At 45.0% G+C, this 18,816-nt stretch overlaps 1 protein-coding gene across 1 annotated transcript in view; it reads left to right on the top strand.

Moving 5' to 3' along the window:
- Positions 1–18,581, top strand: part of SP110 (SP110 nuclear body protein) — a 43,447-nt gene extending 24,866 nt beyond the window's left edge. Inside the window, exons 9-19 of the mRNA XM_019657059.1 lie at positions 600–646; positions 876–932; positions 3,708–3,857; positions 5,844–5,912; positions 10,374–10,472; positions 10,942–11,084; positions 14,948–15,063; positions 15,724–15,832; positions 16,124–16,195; positions 16,739–16,879; positions 17,911–18,581. Coding sequence (XP_019512604.1) covers positions 600–646; positions 876–932; positions 3,708–3,857; positions 5,844–5,912; positions 10,374–10,472; positions 10,942–11,084; positions 14,948–15,063; positions 15,724–15,832; positions 16,124–16,195; positions 16,739–16,879; positions 17,911–17,994 — 1,087 coding nt within the window. The 3' untranslated portion in view covers positions 17,995–18,581. The remainder of the gene's footprint in view (positions 1–599; positions 647–875; positions 933–3,707; positions 3,858–5,843; positions 5,913–10,373; positions 10,473–10,941; positions 11,085–14,947; positions 15,064–15,723; positions 15,833–16,123; positions 16,196–16,738; positions 16,880–17,910) is intronic.
- Positions 18,582–18,816: the final 235 nt, after the last annotated feature.

Genomic DNA, 18,816 nt, shown 5'->3' with positions numbered 1-18,816 from the left:
TGTATATATTTATTTGTGCCTTATACATAAAAAGAGTAAGATTTTCCCCCCAAGTACCAATTTTGGGGCAATATTACCACTGCTGAGAATTCATGCTCTAAGCATATTAGTACTTTTTTCAAAGTGCACAAGCCATGGATCAAGGTTTTTCCGAGGGTCCCAATCTCCATGTTTTTCACATGATCTTTCCGGGAAAATTGGGAAAAGAACATCTCATCATAAACACAAATATAATAGTATGGCTGAACGCCCCCCAAATGACGTTATTGTGGGCATGCGCAGGTAAAATGTTGCATGTTCATTCACTCGCCAACACTACCGTTCTACTCAATGCCACCACTATCCTTGGGGGCGGGGGGAAAACTGAACCTTCTTCTGTTTGTTGGTGGTTTGGTCTTTGTGTCACAAACTTACAGAACTCCCACATGACAGATGTGACTCTCAAACAATACTAATTATTGTCAGAAAGAATGTTTTCAATTTGACATTAAAACAAATGATCATTTAACCTGTTTCTCTTACATTGCCTGGACTTCTGTGGTAATGCTTCAGATTTTCTCATGGACAAATTCTATTTATTTTCATAACCACCCTTGAAGAAATTTGAGTGGTTTATTCAATTTTACAGATGAGGACATTGAGACATGTAAGAGATTAATGGGTTTTAGAAGACTCTGTCGATAAATGTTTGCTGGCACAGGACTAACGTCTCGGTCCCTAGAATTATCTTCAAGAGCCATGGTTCTCCATCAGAAAGAAACGGACTGGAATAATACTGTCAAAGAGCGGTCAGCTCAGGATGGTCTGAAATGAGTGTGGTCAATAAATATACAGCCTGCTTATTTAAAAATTACTTTCTTTTGTATTACTTCTAGATCACCTGGATAAGGCTGGAAGTAGGCTGTCTTTAGGAAAATCTCCCGGAGAAAAGCGTAAGTGTAAAGAACCTGCATGTTCTCTTTTAGCGTAAATTTGATATTACTCTTATTGGTTGTTATGCCCCTCAGGCTAAAAAACACATCCAAATCAGAAACACAACAAACAACAACAACAACAACAAATGTGCTTTTAAAAACAGTTATTTAACTTCATTGCAATGTAGAAAATGTTCTATACTTTGCAGCAGCCATTAGGATTTTTTTGTAGTGTGTGACAGCAAACCACCCCCTCACCCACCCCCAACCTCCCAAAGAAATAGTACTAAAATAAGAGAGCTTATTTCTCTCTCTTATATGGAAGTAGGTGATCAGGGGCTGGCTTCATACACCATAAAATCCCAGGCTCATGCTTGCCTGTTGCATCGCCATCCTCAGCGTGTGGCGTCCCCTTCATGAGGATCCAGCCAGTAACCCTGCATTCCAGCCAAAGTGAGAGAGGCAAGGTCAAGGAAGGGCACACCTCCTCCATTGAAGGACACCCCTGTAGTTTGCATTTAGTCATTCTGTTACCATTTTATTGCCAGGATTAGGTAAGTGGCTATGCTTGACTGCAAAGGAGAATGGGAAATGTAGTTTTATTCTAGAAGGACACGTATCCAGCTCAACATCGTCAGGGACTTGACTACTAAAAAAAAAATAGAGGCCAGAGAAAAACAAGCAACCAGCTGTACCCACCCTGCATACTGTGTGATGGGCACTATTAGTGCTCTCCACTATTTCCGATTCTCCTCCCCTTCCCACTCAGAAAGCTACATTTCCCAGCCCCTTGCAAAAGATAAGGTCATGATATTAGTTCTGGCCAATGAGTTTATGGGATGGGTTTTACTTCTGAGTCAAAACGCTAAGCTCTACTACACAGCTCTCCACACTGTCTTCCCCTGACTGTGGAAGTCTGTGGAAGAGGGAGGTGCCAAAGGGCAAGGCAGCGTGGATCTCAGCACCACCACGTAGAGGACAGCTGCCCTGGAGACTCAAAGTCCTGCAGAAGAAAGAGCCTGTGTGCCCGAGAAATACACTGTTCCAAAACCAAAAAAGATTTGGTTTTGTTTGTATGGCAGCATAGCCTCTCCTGTCCTGGCTGATACAGTGTTCCTAATAATTTCTGAAAATAGTACAGAAAAGTATTAATCGGGAAGTTAAGTCTATTTAATCTGTTTCCCCCACCTTATTTATATACTTTACAAATGTGCATTTATCATATATTACATATATACTCATACTATATAGTCTAATCTATAAACGCTATTTGTCATTGTGGATTTAACACACATATCTATTTTCTTTTCCTTTAGTTGCATAGCACATTATTGTGTGCTTAACAACTTGTTTAAATAATCACCTATTGGTGGACAGTTAGGCTATTTCCAAGTTTTATATGAAAATAAAAATCATATTCATGTGTGTTTGTATCTTTACACATTTGTTTAACAATTTCCTCAGAATTCATTTCTAAGTATGAGATTACTTGGTTAGAGTCTTCATATCTCAAATTTCATACGTGTACCCAATTATTTTGCAGAAAATGTAATTGTTTACACACTCTTGAACAATGCTTGAGGTCTCATTAACTATATTCTCATCAACCTCGATATGATAAAACTTTTTAAAGGTCTGCGTACCCTAATACATTTCTTTATTATTAGTGGTTTAAAGATTATTTTTAAATAAATTTGTTATTTGTATTTTCTCTTAAAGAATTTTCAATTTATGTTCTTTGCCCATTTTTCTAGTGTATTATTCATCTTTTGCATTATTTATTAAGGATATTTACTCTCTATATTTTATTATATTACAATTTTTCCTATTTTTTGTTTTAACATTGTGGGGTTATTTTTTGAAGTGTGGACATTTTTAATTTTTTAAAAAGTCAAATCTACCTTTTACCTGTATGATTTTTAGCCTTGAGTTTTGGCTAAGAAATCTTTTATATCCATGGCTTATAATAATCTTTCTATATATTCCCTTCAAATTTGAAAAACCTGGTTATAAGTTTAAAAAAAATGGCACAATTTAAATGTTAGTAATTTAGTATGTCTTTGTTACTCCTTCCTTTAATCTTTTTCATTTCCAAATAAAATTTTCACATAGATCTCATAGTGTTCTGCTTCACTAAAGTGATGAGAAGACAAAATATAAATTGATTTATGAAGTATTGACATCTCAAGCTCGTAGATTAATATTTATAGCCATAACAGGTGATTTTATTTCCCATTTTAGGAAAAAAGAGAAAAAAGTGTAGCTGGTCAAATTCAAAAAGAAAACAGAAAAAATATCCCCCAAGAGGTAAGCAAGAAGTTGTCACTCCCTTGCTGTTCCACAGGGTCCTCCTTAGACGATCAATGTGGCCTCCTTTCAGCCACATGGCCACCTGGGTATCACTGGGGCATGGCCAGTCCCATCCCTGACCCCGAGGCCGTCCTGTCAAAGGAATCCTCACAAAAGAAGGAAAACCCAGACACGCTGTTGATCACAGTGAGCAAAGCAGACATGGAGCTTACGTTCTCACTGGTACACGTACAATCAACAGACAAAAAGAGGAGTTGAAGGGGGAAGAGGGCAGGAAGGTGTACTGTGACTCTGGGGGAAAATAGACATACACGAAGACAGGGAAGGAGTAATTATAGAGAAATAGGAAGATAAAAGTGAGGTTCAGGGACACAGGATTTCCTGATTGAGTAGGGGTTGGGGGGATGAGAGGGGAAGCCACTAGTAGGGAAGCCTCACTGCAGACCCGAGTGAAAACTATTCACAAATCACTGTTTGGCCTAGAAACTACCTCACCTGGGCGCAGAACCCAAGAGAAGCTCCAAGTGGTGGATCAGGTGACTCAAAGGAAGAACGACTCAACCAGGATCTCAAAGATCATGACAAGGGCCCAAAAGGCAAAGACTGAATGTGCCCAAGCATCTGGACCTGAGGGTAAGGCTGGTGAGAGAATCTGCCATTTGAAGGCAGATTGGGAGGGTCTCTCATGCAGCAGGCACAGGGGTAGGTGGATATGGGAAGTTAGTAGGAGAAGGCGGGAGCAGTGTAGACAAGAGGCATATGACAAAGCAAGGAGAATGGTTATTGGAAGAAATAAGTGTGTCCTCAGGGCGCAGTTCAACTCAGCTGTGCCATATGGACTCACATGACCACTTCCCAGTGTCCACTGTTTACATTTCTATTAGTAGAGTCGCCACTGTTCCACTGAGTTTGGGGACTCTCTGATTCAAGCTGACCCAGTGGGGAGAGTGTCACCCATCCCCAAAGTGGACATACTGTTCTCAGTAGCAATTCTTACCGGTTCATTTCTAAAAGTGAAGTGAATTGGTCAATGAGTCTGCATATTTAAAATTAGCTCATACTGATGACCAAATTGTTGCCAGTTTTGACTCTGGTTAACATATGGACACCCTTTTCCATACACCTTCATCAACACTAGAAATAATAAGACTTTTCTGTGTTTGACAAATTAAGAGCAAAGGATGATATTCCACCAATGTTTCCCTTTGAATTTCTTTGCACTGTGCATGTGGTTAAACATGCTGTGATAGGTTGTATTACTCCTCCACATACTCCAGGAGTTTCTATGGACTGTGGACTCAGGAATGGTCATGTGACTTGATATGGCCAGAGAAATATGGGCAGAAGTGAGAGATCACTTCTAAACCAAAGCTTTAAGATCCCTTGTGTTGTCTTTCTCTCTGCCATGGGACCAGTTCTAGACAGAGGCTGCTCTGTCCCCAGCATCCATGAGTGTCAGTGACGTGGAACTTCATCTAACTTGTGATGAACACACAGCATGAGGAAGAAGTAAACCTATGTTATTCTAAACCAGCACTTGGCAAACTTTTTCTAAAAAGGGCCAGATAATAAATAATTTAGGCTTTGCTGGTCATACGGTCTTCATTGCAACTACACAACACAGTCATGGTAGCATGAAAGCTGCTAGAGACAAATATAGATAGAAATGAACTTGGCTGTGTGCCAATAAAACTTTATTTACAAAAGCAGGGATTGGGCTGACTTGGTCCTCAAGCCGTAGTTTGCAGACACCTACAATAAACCACCGAGATTTGAGAGGATCTTTAATTACCGCAGCATCATCTAACCTATTTTTAACTAAAATACCTATTTTTTTAAATAAGTGTTTCATTAGAATTTTTTTCTTTTGAGGATTACCTCTTCATATTTGTCTATTTTTCTATAAGACTATTTTTTTTGTTTAATCAATTAGGGAAATTAACCCTTTGTTATCTTATTGCAATTTTTCTTATTTTGTTTTTGCCTTTTAACTCACTTGAGGAAATTTTTGGTTGTGGAGGCTGTTTTTGTTCATTTGAGTTTGGCAAATCAATTTATCTTTTCCAGTATGGTTTGTGCCAGAGTTTCACAACCTCAGCACAGTGGCATTTGGGGCTGGATAATTCTTTGTTGTGGCGGCTATAATGTGCAACCTGGGATGTTTAGCAATAGCCCCAGCCTCTATCAGTCAGACAGAAAAAAAGATTTTGCAACATTGTGAAATATCCCCTAGGGGGAAAAGTTGCCTAACAATGAGAATCTGTAGTTATGCCCTGTAGTTTTGCCTTAAAAAGCCCTTTCTATGTAATATTTATAAGGCGACATCCTTTATTTAGTTTTAGTATTTGCATTAAATGTACATGTGCCCATTATTTTATATATATTATAGATATATATTATACATATATATAAAATAGTTTGTGCAAACTTGTCTTCCTGTCTATTAACATGAGCTTGTTATTTTCTCTTGGTCAGTGCTATGATTTTCCTTTCATAAGGAGCCATATCTATCTTTCTCTAAACTGGTAGAAAGACAGGAAAAATTAAAGTAGTTGACATGCAGAGCGTGGAAATCTATGTTTCTGGTTATAAGTAACTTAACGTTTTGGATTTTTTTAGAAACGAAAATGAAAACAGATGTCTGTTCAAGTTCAACAAGAAGCTGTCAGAAAATGATTCCCCAAAAGAGTAAGAAAGCGAGAAGCAGAGACCGGCCCTTCGGCCGCCCAGGGCCTGGGCCTGCTGTATAAAGCTCCAGTTCCCTCCCATTTTCGCTTCCTCTCCTGCTGTCTTTGTCTTCCTCCTACTAGGTCTCCTCTGCCTGTGTCTTCTCCACTCTAACAAGGGACCACATGTGACACACTCCAAGGGAATGACAGCACGGAAGGAGGGGTGTGTACCCAATCTCCACACTTCTGCACTGGGATTCTTCAATACAGAACTGTATAAAGACCCAGAAATGATCAAGAGACAATGACTGAACCCATGAGTCAAGTTCTAATATAAATTGCCACTTCCTTCATTCTAGGAATTGGCGAAAGGCCTTATCTGAGCAAAACCTGGCAGTGTTCCTATGTCCGGGTGGGACGAGTTTTCCCGTCCTGCGTTAGTCAGGGTGCAGGTCTGGTCTGTGTGGGTCAGGCCCTGGGCCCACTTCTGCCCCTCTGAACTCTTGGGCCTCTAGGGGTCAGTGTCCTCCCCTCCTCCTCCACTTCCTGAATTCATTTTCCTTCTGCTTTTATAACTTTCTTCCTCAGTAGTCTCTCTTGCCAGCCTCCCTTCCCTCTTTATGCACAAGCCACGTTGGCCTTTTTTTCCCCTTTGACTTATTACCAAAGTATAACAGGTCCTACTCAAGGTGGGGTCTACAGACTGGCGCCATCTACAAGCTTGTGTGTTGCAGTTCTGCAAAAATACGGAGCTTGTAAATCAACTGTAACACTAAACATGCTGTTTTCATAGCAAGACCTCCTCAGTGGACAAAGCAGTGCCTTGATTTCTGTCCTGGTCAAGCCTGTCTCATCACAGGCCACATGTTGAGTAGCACTGGTGTAATGTGCATATGGAAAACTGCATGTACCATAAGTGTACAGCTTGAGGAATCGACACAAAGCAAGAGCCCACCAAGGTCAAGAAACAAAACATAACCAACCCACACTCGCAACCCAATTCCTACCCACACCCCAAGGCTCGCCACCAGTCTGATTTCACTTTGACCCTCAATGCTTCACCCACTTCCTACTAGGGCCTCCTCAGCACGTGCACGTGTACACATACACACACACACACACACACACACACACACACACACACACACTCGCTCCCCAAAGCTATCCCTTTTCCTCATCTCTCCCTTTGCTACACATCCTCAGGTCTCACCTTGAACATTCTCTGGCCCGCAGGCAGGGGTAGGTCTTCCTGATATGCCTCCATGGAACCCTGCATTTTTTTTCTGGGGCGCTTGTCACAACTGTGATTAACTGTCTGTGCACACCGTGTGAAAGTCAAACGAAGTCAGTAAGCAGGCCAGTCTTGCTCATTGCTCTGTCTCCTCTGCGCCTTGCACACTTTATGCCTCAATAACTGTCAGGTTAATACCTTATTCATTCTTCTTCATCAAGGATGAGTACCAAGATCGGGGCCTCCAATTACCCATACGATGCACTTGTGTGAACTAGGAAAAGGTCCCCCTTCAGGCACTGCAGCTGGGACCCCCTCTCATTTTGACAGCTGTTACTTTCTGCTCTAATGAAACTATCCTCTGCTGTAAACTTTAAAAAAGAAATAGGAAAAAGAAAAAAGAAAAGAAAAAGTCCCCCTTCTTCAATACACTTTCCTTGTCGCGCAGAGCTAATTCCCGAAGCCAGGGACTTTGCTGCCCTCTGCTGGAATACTGTTATAGAAAGTATACAAACGAATTATGCCTCTAATGCAAATCAGAGCCCCCTTTAAGGTGGAATCCTTGCTCGGTACACAACCCACACAAACGTATGCAGAGGGCCTTATAACAGTACAAGTATGTACATCACTTTACAGGTGGCAAAGCACTCTGCTCTACATTATACCACTTAACCCTCAAGTAAGTATTATTCAGCTTATTTTACAGAGTCAATTAGAACATAAAAGACTTGCATGAGCTAAAATCAACCTAGGTGATGAAATTACAAGTCCTCTGTTCTTTACACTGAAAAAAAAAAAAAGAGGACCCCTGGTCTTTTGAGGAAACACTACTGCGGGCAAGAATCCAGGCAAATGCTGACAGGTGTCCATCAGCATCAGCTTCTCCTGCCCCATTAGCAGTCCCTCCCCACCCACCCCTGCCCCTGTGACTTCTGATTTAACACCAGGTGTCTCTGCACGGTTATCGATTCCATGACACGGAGTCTTGTTGAGGCATTTCCAGTGCTATGGAAAGAGCATTAGACTAGAGGACGGCATGTCTGGATTCTAATGCCAGCTCCACCTCATGGAATGTGGAGATCGTCGGGAATTCTCTCTCCAGATCGAAGCCTGAGTCTCCCAGCTCTACAATGGGGGTCATCGCTGCCTCCCTTGCTGTCAGGTCCTTGTGAAAATCAACAGTCCAATGTGTGTGCTGACTGACCGTTTCCTTACTATCGCTTTTCCTCCATCACACACCTCTCCACACCACCACCCACCCTTCAAGCACAGATCACAGATCTTTCCCCAGGCCATGTCTTTCCATACATAATTTTCCCCATGTGCCCTTTCCTATATTCTGTAAGAATTCCCAGAGTTAGAATTCCTGATGGATCACTAATTAGCTTTGTTCCCATCCTCTTCTCCCTTTGTCACTGTTAGGCTTTTCTTATCATTTCCTCCACCAGGCTCCCCTTTTCCAGGAACTCTTCTTTGTTATTTAATGGCTCACTTTTCACAGCAGGCTCCTCCTTGTTGGTTCACACTTCCTGATGGTGACCTAATGGATGCTGGAGAGCTCCAGGCAGGCTTCCCCTCAGGGATCATCCTTAAAGACCTGTTGGCTGAGAATGAGTGGGTAAAGCTGAGCCAAATGCAAGATTTGGGGAAACAGATCAGAAAGTTGTCTCCCTCCCTTAGAGACAGGATAGTCGCTTCGGAAGTACGGTGGACACAAGGTCTCACATAATGGGAGGGAGGGGAGCACCTGCACCAGGTAACGGAGGGTTCGCTGCTTGTGCCCATGGCTCTGCACACCAGCCTGCTGCCCAGAGCTTCCGAAGCCACCCACTGCTCCCGAACCTGCTTGTGAGCACATCTGGGACATCTGTATTCATTGGACCCACACTTTTCATACTTAGGAAATAGGAAAGACAGTTCCCTGAGACAGAAACCTACAGAAGGCCCCATTGCCATGCTAACCCACTTGGGGTTTGCAACAGTGGTCCAAATTTATTGATAACAATAACACACGCTTATGAAACCTTGCTAGGACATTGCAGAGTTAGGATTACAGGGCCACCCAGTCTGGCTCCCAAGGCCGTGCTCTCCCACGAGGCCAGCGTTAGTGTGCAGGGTCTGGAGACAAGTGATGGAGCCGGCCACTTCAAGCAAGAGCACTAGCTGGCTGTTAGAACAAAGTCCTTCCCACCCCCTCACTCCTACCTGGCCTTTCTACAGCCCCTGGGCCAAGGCTGGGTACCCTCTGGGGCTCTGTTACAGGGAACCATCCCCTCACTTCTCAGGGATCTCTCCTTTCTCATGTGACTCTATCTGGTTCATATCTCTCCAAAGTATCTCATGGTTTCTTCACTGTTCTGTTCTTTTTCCAACAATGCTCTTGCTTTTTTTATACATTCTCCTTTGGCTCTTTCAATAAGTGTGTGAGACAAGGGAGAGAGTTGTACTAGTTGTTCTCCTAGCTTCTTCCAGATGTAACATCCTGTATAGCTCAACGTAAGCCATGGATAGCCCTTTCCCCTTGCCCCCAAGAAACAGGTCCTGCAGTCTGTCATCTTTAATGACTTCACCCCCAATGAGGCTGGGCGAAGGGGAGCAGGAATCGATGATATTTATTTTAAGCCCTTTTACAACTGCTTCTCCTGAATCAGAAACCCAGATCCTCTACTTGTGTTTGGGTTGTCAAATCTCTCCATGTGCAATTTAGTCTTAGAGCTCTCCAGGGTTTTCTTTTACTCACAGAGGAAGAAGCGGGCGAAGCAATAAAATGAGAAGGGACAGTACACAGTGAGGCCTGACACTATCCCCTCAGGGCTAACTGCCTCACTTACACGCGCACACACACACACACACACACACACCCCGGGGTTGAATCAGGCAATAAGTTCACCAAGACCTTTCCTCCAGCTACACAAATGGAAAGCAATGTTTTGCATAGGCAGTTTCCATCAGCACAGTGGGATAAGCAGGGTGTTTATGGGATGAAAGAATGCTAGGTGGTGGCCAATTAGCTTGTGAATGAAAACACATTCACTGAAGAAGCCCAACATGTTTTGCCAAAATATTTTGTTTGAGGTAATGGTGGTGTTGGTTTTGTTTATTAGAGACAACTCTGTACATTATCTAATCTCCCACTCAAAATAAAAGATTCCTGCATGTCATTATTATTATTAGAATTCAGGAACAGGAGAATTCATGAGGGAGACAGAATGAAGACTGAGTAAATGCTAAACTGTTTTCTCCTTTCAGAAATAAACAATGCTGACACTGTGGATTTCCACTCTCCTGAACTTCCTGTGACCTGTGGTGGGGCAAAAGGGGTTTTGTATAAGGAGAAAATGGAAAAAGGTGAGTTCCTTGATATTCAGCTCTTTGGAACCCCTAGATGAAAGAATCACTAGAAAAGAGGAAAGTACCCATGTGTGTGATTGTTGAGCAAATGGACCCAGTGAGGTAGACTGCAGAGAAAGAAGTGCTTGCTAAGAAGGGACTTCCAAACATGTCATACGCCTGGTGGCCAGGCTACTCCGTTCCCACATGGAAGTCATCCATGGACCCTGTGACACTGATTACCATGTCCTTGCCACATATAATTGTCACATAAAATGCAAATTCTCTCCCACTTCCTCACCACTCAGATTTTAGGGCTTCCTTCAATTTGAGAGAGGGGCAACTGAGACTCCCTGCTCCTGCTCCCACCGCACGGGGAGCCTCTCTGGACCCAGAAAAGTGGAACACCACAATCGGGGGGTTGAAGGGTTAGGGTGAATTCAGAGGATGGAGGTGGATCCTGGCACGGGCTGTCTTTGTCTTCCAGGACCCTCAGAGAAGTGCATTCAGAATGAGGAGGGAGTTTGGTTCACGCCAAGAGAATTTGAAATTGAAGGAAAAGGCACACGTTCAAAGCACTGGAAGAGGAATGTGCTTTGCGGAGGAAAGACCCTAGGACACCTGATAGAGGTATTATAATGAGATGGGGCAGATAGGTGGTGGGTTTAATTCCTTGAAGGATGAGTGGGATGTCAATAACAGAAGAAATTCCCATTAGGATTCCACAGCATAATGGAGAAAGAGCCAAATGTTCATAGAAAAAAATGTGGGTGATAAAATTAAAAACGCAGATTGGTGCTGATGGTGGGGAACTTTAAGTGCAAGCAAAGGGCTCTGAAGTCAGGAGAGATTTAAGAAGCTTAGCCTGGCAGTTTTGGGTAGGGTGAGCTGGCAAGAAACAAGATGAAGACAGACTTCTGTGATAACTTGCCCGCACCCTCCATCTGATAAATGCCTCCGCAAGACCCCTTTGCATCTGGACCCCTCATCTAAGTGTTTCTAGGCCACCCTGTCCATGGCAAGTCTCTCTGCACCTCCCAGCACACTATTCCATCCTATGAGCAGCAGACAAGGGTGATACCAGAACCTAACATAAATCCTCTCAATACTCAAAAATTACTGCTGGGATGAAATCATAAAGATTTTACCTAGAGAAAAAGAAATGGAAAATAAAAGGATAGGGTAGAAAGGGACTGAGAAAGAAGAACTGACAGTCTTGGGTTTGAGTAACAGAGTAACGGGGAAAATATGATTTTACCAAGTCGGGGAGAACTGATTGGAGGAGGAAGCTCATTTTTCTTTTAGACACATTGGGTTTGAGACCCAGTAAGCTGACAAGGTACAGATATTCACTAGGAAGTGAGAACTTCAATATTTACAAATGAGAAGCTTCCAGGATAACCTAATTCATTGACCTCTTCTCTCTTTCAGGTAGGACTTTTGATCTGTCCTCCAAGAATAAGTCTCAAGAGAGAGCTAAATAGCAGGTGAATTTCTACCACATTCTCAGGCGCCATGTTGCGGACTTTTCATGTCAAAAGGCTTACCTTCGAGTCCTCGAGTTTCCCAGCCCTGAGATACCTTCACATTTAGACATTGCGTCATCACGATGACTGCTTTAGCACACTGGTACATGTACATGCCGCCATTATTTTCATAGTTAACTTGAGATAGGGAAACAGATAGCTTTTTAAAATAAAGGTCAGGACAAAAGCTGATGGTGTGCATGTGTTGTAGACAAAGATCTGGATATTTGGATGATTCAGTGTCAGAAATTGAGTGCTCTAGTTTAAAAAGTAATACGGCATTAAAATAGACAAGAACGGGTAGGGCAAGGTGATCATCCTTGCTTGAACACCAGGTCGTCCTCAATTCCCCATGCTCGTTATCAGGAGCACCAGAAAGGAATAATGTGTTTGAATTGAGCTTCATCTCTGCAGAGCCTCCCTCCAGGTGAAAATGGCAGTCATCTCCTTGCTGCCCCAGCCGCTTGTCCCAGCCTTCTTTACCTGCTTAGATATGTCCTCCAGGCACAAGTCCCATTCACGAGCTTCCTATTAGATGTGAACCTCCAGCACAGGCAATGGTGCCTCCTCCATCTTGCCCTTGACCTTTGGCCAGATCCATTCAAAATTTGTAAGGCCACAGTCCTCCAATGCCACTTCTTGTATGAACCCTTATTTCCATGCTGATTTGACACCTTGACACGTACAGCGACGCTCCCTGTAATAGCAAAACATTAGGTAAGAATAAAAATGTCCATCAGTATTGTCTCAAACCTGAGACAGCTACAGAATGGTATTTTATTTTTAATGCACAGATTCATAGGTATATGTTCATTGCCCCCAAGGGTTTTGAGGTCAGGGGAGCTTCTGGAAGTTCAAACTGGTAGTAATATATATGAAAGGAGTCTAGTTTGGTGCAGGTCTGTGACTGAAAAAATATCTGAAAGAATTGGCTATTCTGGGATGGGATGACAGGGGACATTTGCCTTCCATATTCTACATTTATGTACATGTGGAATTTTTATAATAACCATCTATTACTTTTGTAACCAGGAAAAAAACCAATAAAGATATTTAAAATCCACATCATTAATTAATGGCCCCAATATTATAGTTTCTTCTTACTCATAATCCCACGTGTCAGCACATGATTGCCAGGGGCACACTAGACCCAACCTTTCAGCCCCACCTATTACAAGCCACCTTGAGATCATGGGAATGAAGTTTTGTTCTGACTGCGAATGGTGTAATGCAGTCCTTTCCCTCAGCCACATTATCCAGTGTCACTGCTGCCCTGTAGCACACCCAGTCTCCACCGGTGTGCCACTCGGTACATGTGTACCATTAAGACACCTGATGCTGATACTGCAAACGTGTGTTGTGGCTGCCCTGTAGGGCGCTGTTCCCATGACCCGAGGCCAAATGGGTAGCTGGTGCAGAGCCCCAGGCTCTGAGAGCCTCCATCTCCAAGGGCCCAGTGTGCAGGCGGCAGTTGCTGCTGTACGGGAGTATAGCTTATAGTTTATCGGGCTGAGGAGGACAGTCAGGGGCAGAGTGAGGGACCGCACCTATCTGGTTTGAACTCTTGACGGGGTTGAGGGAGGGAGCATATGAGCTTTCTTTTCAACTTGCCCAGATGTGGATAGAGGGGGAAAGGAGAGGGCAAAAGCTGTCAGCAGTCAACGTCGAAACCAAAGTCAGACTCTATATTAAGGAATCTGAGTGTGGAGTTGTATGTCCTTTCTCTATTGTTTCTTTATCATATCATGTGTGTTGGAAAGTGTTTCACTCCAGAGCATGAAGTAGGGGTGGCTGGGGTTGAGCCCTGGGCTCTGGACCCAACCAGGGTCTCAACTGGGAGGAGTGAGGGGTAGACTGGGCTACCTGGGGAACTGGCATCTGTACCCGGGACCAGAGCAGGCTGGGGGTCCAGTCAGAGGGCCATAGAGTGCCAACCCCAAGGCCAAAGGAAGGCAGGCTGGCAAGTTCAGGATGGGAAGGCCAGAAAGATCCACTGAACTTCGGGGGCCTGGGGGTGGGGTGCCTCTTTATGAAGTCCTGGGGCCCTGTAAACAGAGGGAGCTGCTGGGAGGCTTCGCCAGCTGTGACAGAAGTGAACACCATCTCCAAATCAAAGGGAAGTTTTACTCTGGCTGGGTGGCTCGTGCTCAGAATGGAGAAAACAGTTCCCTCCTTTGTGGCCTCACCCAGGTCCTAATGCTGGTGTTATGGACAGTTGAGGGTAGTGATGGGGTTTTTCTCCTTAAACAAGGCAGACTCCCAGATGCTTTGAACATTTGCTCCAGCTCCGGATGGTCTATTTCACCCCCCACCAGCGGAGGGGGATCGTGCGGCTGATGTCTGAGTGCAGAGAAAACATTGTCTTCTCTGTGTGAAGCCCCGCACTGTCTGTCTGTTTGTCAGCCACAACGTCAGGGCTGTTCTCTGACTCACCTACACCTTGCCTGGGATGGCACCTAGTGGCTGCCAGATGGCAGCCAGGGTGCCCATCTGGCTCAGGCACCGCAGAAAAAAAGGCATTTTGTCTTTCCAGGCTTGTAAAACGGGGGAGTTGCCTACAGCTGAGTTTGCTCAAGTTTCACGTACAAACCACCGGAATCCTGTTGAGGCAAATTTTGATTCAGTAGGTCTGCGTTTCTACCCAGCTCCCAAACGAGGCTGGCACCAGTGGTCCTCAGACCACGCTGTGTAGAATGGGCTTAAATGACCTTCTAGTCCCTTCTGCCTCTGACAATCTGTGGTTTGAATGGCAATGTGACAATTCTTGCTGCCTGCGCTTCCAGGGTTGAAATGCCAGGCTGGCCCTCCATCAGCAGCACTCTGTGTGAGCACCACGTCAGTGAGGTTGAAAGCCTCCACCGTGGGGCCACCCGGGGGCAGGGGGGCGGTGTGCCCCAGAGCCCCTCAGTGTCAGTGCTCGGTGGGCCCCGCTGATCCCAGCGGTGCATGCATTATCTCCTCTTCCAGTGGGAAGACTCAGATGAATGTGAGGTGTGCTGTAAAGGGGGATGCCTGCTCTGCTGCAACACTTGTCGGAGAGCCTTTCATGAAGACTGTCACATCCCGCCTGCAGAGGATGACAGGTTAGTGAGACTCAGCCGGCCACGTGCACAACTCTGCCTCTGGTCACTCAGCTGCAGACGGCAGAGCAGGACCTGTGAGCGCGGTTGGGTGCAGGTGTGACCCAGAGCAGCCTCCGTTCCCTCTGGTATCAGGGACAGCCCTGTGTCTGTGAGTCTGCTGCTGGGGCACCATGCTGCCACCGCCCCAGGGAGATGTCCTTTCCTAGGTTTGCAGCGCAGACTCTTGTCCAAGAGGGACGGGGATGGAAAATGCCAGTTGTCTGTGTTCTGTGCTAATTCAGACAAGGCAGGAAACCTGGCCTGATTCCCTCATTTTGCTACATTTTCAATGGGCTGATGGAGGCCTGTGGTCCCCAGGGGTTAAGGCCCAGTTTCCCACAATTGGGCCTGCCGGGCAGGGGTCCTTGTGCACCCCGGAGTTCAGGTGGGGAAAGGAGAGCTCACCAGTCACCCTGACACCGCCTTCCACCCACTGGCCCCCAGCTGCTACCCTCAACGCAGGGAGGAGTGCCTCATCAGCTCAGACCCCATGTGGGGGTCTTGAAGACTCTGGGAAGTGTCCCCATTGTCCTTCAGTTATGCCCATTGACAGTGGCAGCAGTAGAAATGGTGGCTGTTTCCAGGGGCCTTGCCCTTGCTCACTTACGCCCCACCTCTCAGGAGCCCGTGGAGTTGCACCTTCTGCAGGATGGAGAAGTGTTCAGGAAGCCAGGAATGTCACAGGGAATCTGAGGTCCTGGCGAGGCAGATGGGGCCTGAGCAGCAATTGGTGAGTCAGGTGGGAACCCCAGGCCTTGTCCTTTCCACGCACATGTGAGAAGTCAGTCACACAGCAGGGCAAGGGCACCCAAAGGGAGCCCTCAATGTCTCGCTTCAGAGAATGGCAATTCAGTGCCCAAACATGGAGTCCAGACAAAATTCAACCCACCTCATGGCCCTTTGACAAACACAGGTAGGAGGTCCGTGTGTCTGGCGGCTCCTGTGTAGGCGCCTGGGCACAGGCCCAGCTGCTCTGTCACCAAGCTTCACTCCACTTTAAAGCCCTCTTGATGTTTTACAGAAATGTGAATTCCTCCTTTTGAAGGCATACTGTCATCCACAAAGCTCCTTCTTTGCAAAGACCCCACTTAACGTAAGTCACATTTGATGACTCTCATCTTCCAGGCTCCTCTCTTATGTAAAACTCATTCTGCAGACTTGGAGTATGATTCCTGCAGGCACTGCTGTCTGCAGAGACCAGAAGGTAAGCTGCGGACCAGGGAGGGGACCACTCCACCCCACCATGCTAGCTTCCCCTCCCTGGGTCTGGCCTTCACCTTCTCTTAGGTGGGAATCTCTTAAGGATAGCTTAGGAGTTAAGAACTCATACTCAGAAGCCAAACTGTGGGTTCAAGTCCCAGTTCTACCACTTTTTAGCTGTGACATCTTGGGTTATTTAACCTCTCCATCTCTCAGTTTCCTCGTCTGTAAAATGGGTGTAATTGTAGTACCTGTCTCATAGGGTTGTTGTCAGGGGTCACATGTTAACGTAGTGGCAGTGCTTAGAACGAAGCCTGGCATGTAGGTGTCAGATGGTGTTGTCATTATTAGCCTGGAAATAAAAGCTTGTATTTAAGTTGGATCCATTCAGTCACGATGGCCATGCTGACATCATGCTAACATGCTTTGTACCTAGATTCGAGATTACGCTAAGCCCTTTAAGGAAGCCATGTGGTTGGACCTGGTGAAGGAAAGGCTGACTACGAAAGTCTATACAGTGGCATGGTTTGTACGGGACATGCGCCTGATCTTTCGCAACCATAAAACATTTTACAAGGTAAATGTTTTACAAGGGCGTGTCCTGCTTGCTTCTCACGTCCTTTCTACTTTCCCCTAACTTCTGGAACAGCAGAACTTTGCAAGAATTGTGCCCAGTGTCTTCCTAGAGTGGGTTCAAAAAGACAAAGATTACAGAAGAAAGCATTCCAGGGATGGATGTCAAAAAGAGCAACAAGTAAGAGGAGGAAGTTCCTCATAGATGACGTCTGAAGAAAACCTGTCCCCAGTCCCAGACTGGCCGGCTGCTCCCACGGAGAGCGGTTGATTTTGTCTGGCCTCCTAGTTCAAACTGAGAGGAAGGGCAGTATATGGTTCCATTGTTCTTCATGCCCTGGAAATACAGAAATCAGCGAATTAATTATACAAAAGGAAGTAAATTAAACTTCCAGGATGCTCATGCTTGGACTTTGCTACACCTGCATGTCCCAATGGACTCAAACATCACCCGGAATAGCTTTCAGGTCTTGTCGGCTTCGTCCTTCCTTAGTAGGGAGAGAATTAGTTCAGCTTTCTTACAACCCAAGACATTCTTAGTTTTAGTGTCTTGAGTTTATCCTGATTTTCACTCTCCCTTGTACAGACAGACATTTCTTGGGAGGTAGCTAAAGAAGGCTGTCATCTGCCCCCAGCTGCCTTCCCTTCCTCAATGCCACAAGTGGGCACATTCACCAGCCACAAATTGTGTCCACGTATGGAACTCGCCACAGGCCTGGCTGGACTTGGAGAACAGGAGGGTCATCCTTCTTTTAATGAGTGGGCTTTTAAGAAATGCTTTTCCTCTATTTTGCACCAAGCTCAGGCTTGACAGTGATCAAAATCAGCTCTTCAGTGCAGACCACCTGTCAGGTCCAAGTTAACCAGGCAGAGTCTCATCCATCTCGGTGCAGGAGCAGCACCTAACCACCCATTCTGCCTGGCTGCTGGGGAAGCATAGCACCCAGAAGACAGAGGGTGGGAATGTACAAGTGATTCAACGGTCCTAGTTCTCTGTCCTTAGACATCTGTGCATTTGCTTTTTTTCTCTTTCAGGCTTCCGACTTTGGTCAGGTAGGACTGGATTTAGAGGCAAAATTTGAAAAGGATCTCAAAGAGTTGCTCATTTCTCATGACTGAGAACAGTTCCCAGACTCCTCTTTGATCCTGTTCTGGAAGGACTGAGGCGCCCCAACTTCAGGACCCAGATGATGTGACCCTGGTCGTCCTTAGAGTGCCAGTGAGCCTGGGATGGGATCAGCTGTCCTCTTGACAAATCCAGGCCCTTCACAGCATCATCATACCATGCACCCCCTTCTATTGTTTCTTTTTACAGCTAAAAATTATATCTCACACTGAAAAAAAATTTGAATACTTCCTTGATAGCATTAATTACCCTTTATGGTTCGCATTCTCCTTGTTTCTCATAAATCTTTTTACAGTAAATTTGTTTGAATCTGAATCCAAACAAGTTCCACACATGGCATTTGGCTACTCTGCCTCTTAAGTCTTTTTCAATCTGTGAATTTGCCCCCTTTTATACTAGCCATCTATTCACTGAAGAACATGGGGCCCTTGTCCTATAAAATTTTTCATATTCTGGACTTTCCTGCATTCTCTTAGTCGTATGTTTCTCTTCATTCCCCACCCCACGGCATTTTTTTTTTTTTGTAAACTAGATGTTTTGTAAACTAGATCTAGAAGCTTGCTGAGATTTGGGGTGGAGGCGGGGGGGGGCCGACAGGGGGGCAGGAAGGGTGTTGGTTTGGTTTTTTGGCAAGCTGACCTGGCCCATTTATTGCACATCATCCCTTCACCTGATGATTTTAGCAGCCACTGATGCTCATTCTCTAAAGCCATTATTTCATGAGGGGTTGCAAAATGATGATATTCCAATTCTATCATTCCTTCTATATTTATTAGTCAGAATTCTTCTGTGAAGAGCTTCCCTTCCATAATACT

This window comes from Hipposideros armiger, unplaced genomic scaffold (genome assembly GCF_001890085.2).
Source record: "Hipposideros armiger isolate ML-2016 unplaced genomic scaffold, ASM189008v1 scaffold_273, whole genome shotgun sequence".
Lineage (NCBI taxonomy): Eukaryota > Metazoa > Chordata > Mammalia > Chiroptera > Hipposideridae > Hipposideros > Hipposideros armiger.
This window is presented reverse-complemented; position numbering and strand designations above follow the sequence as displayed.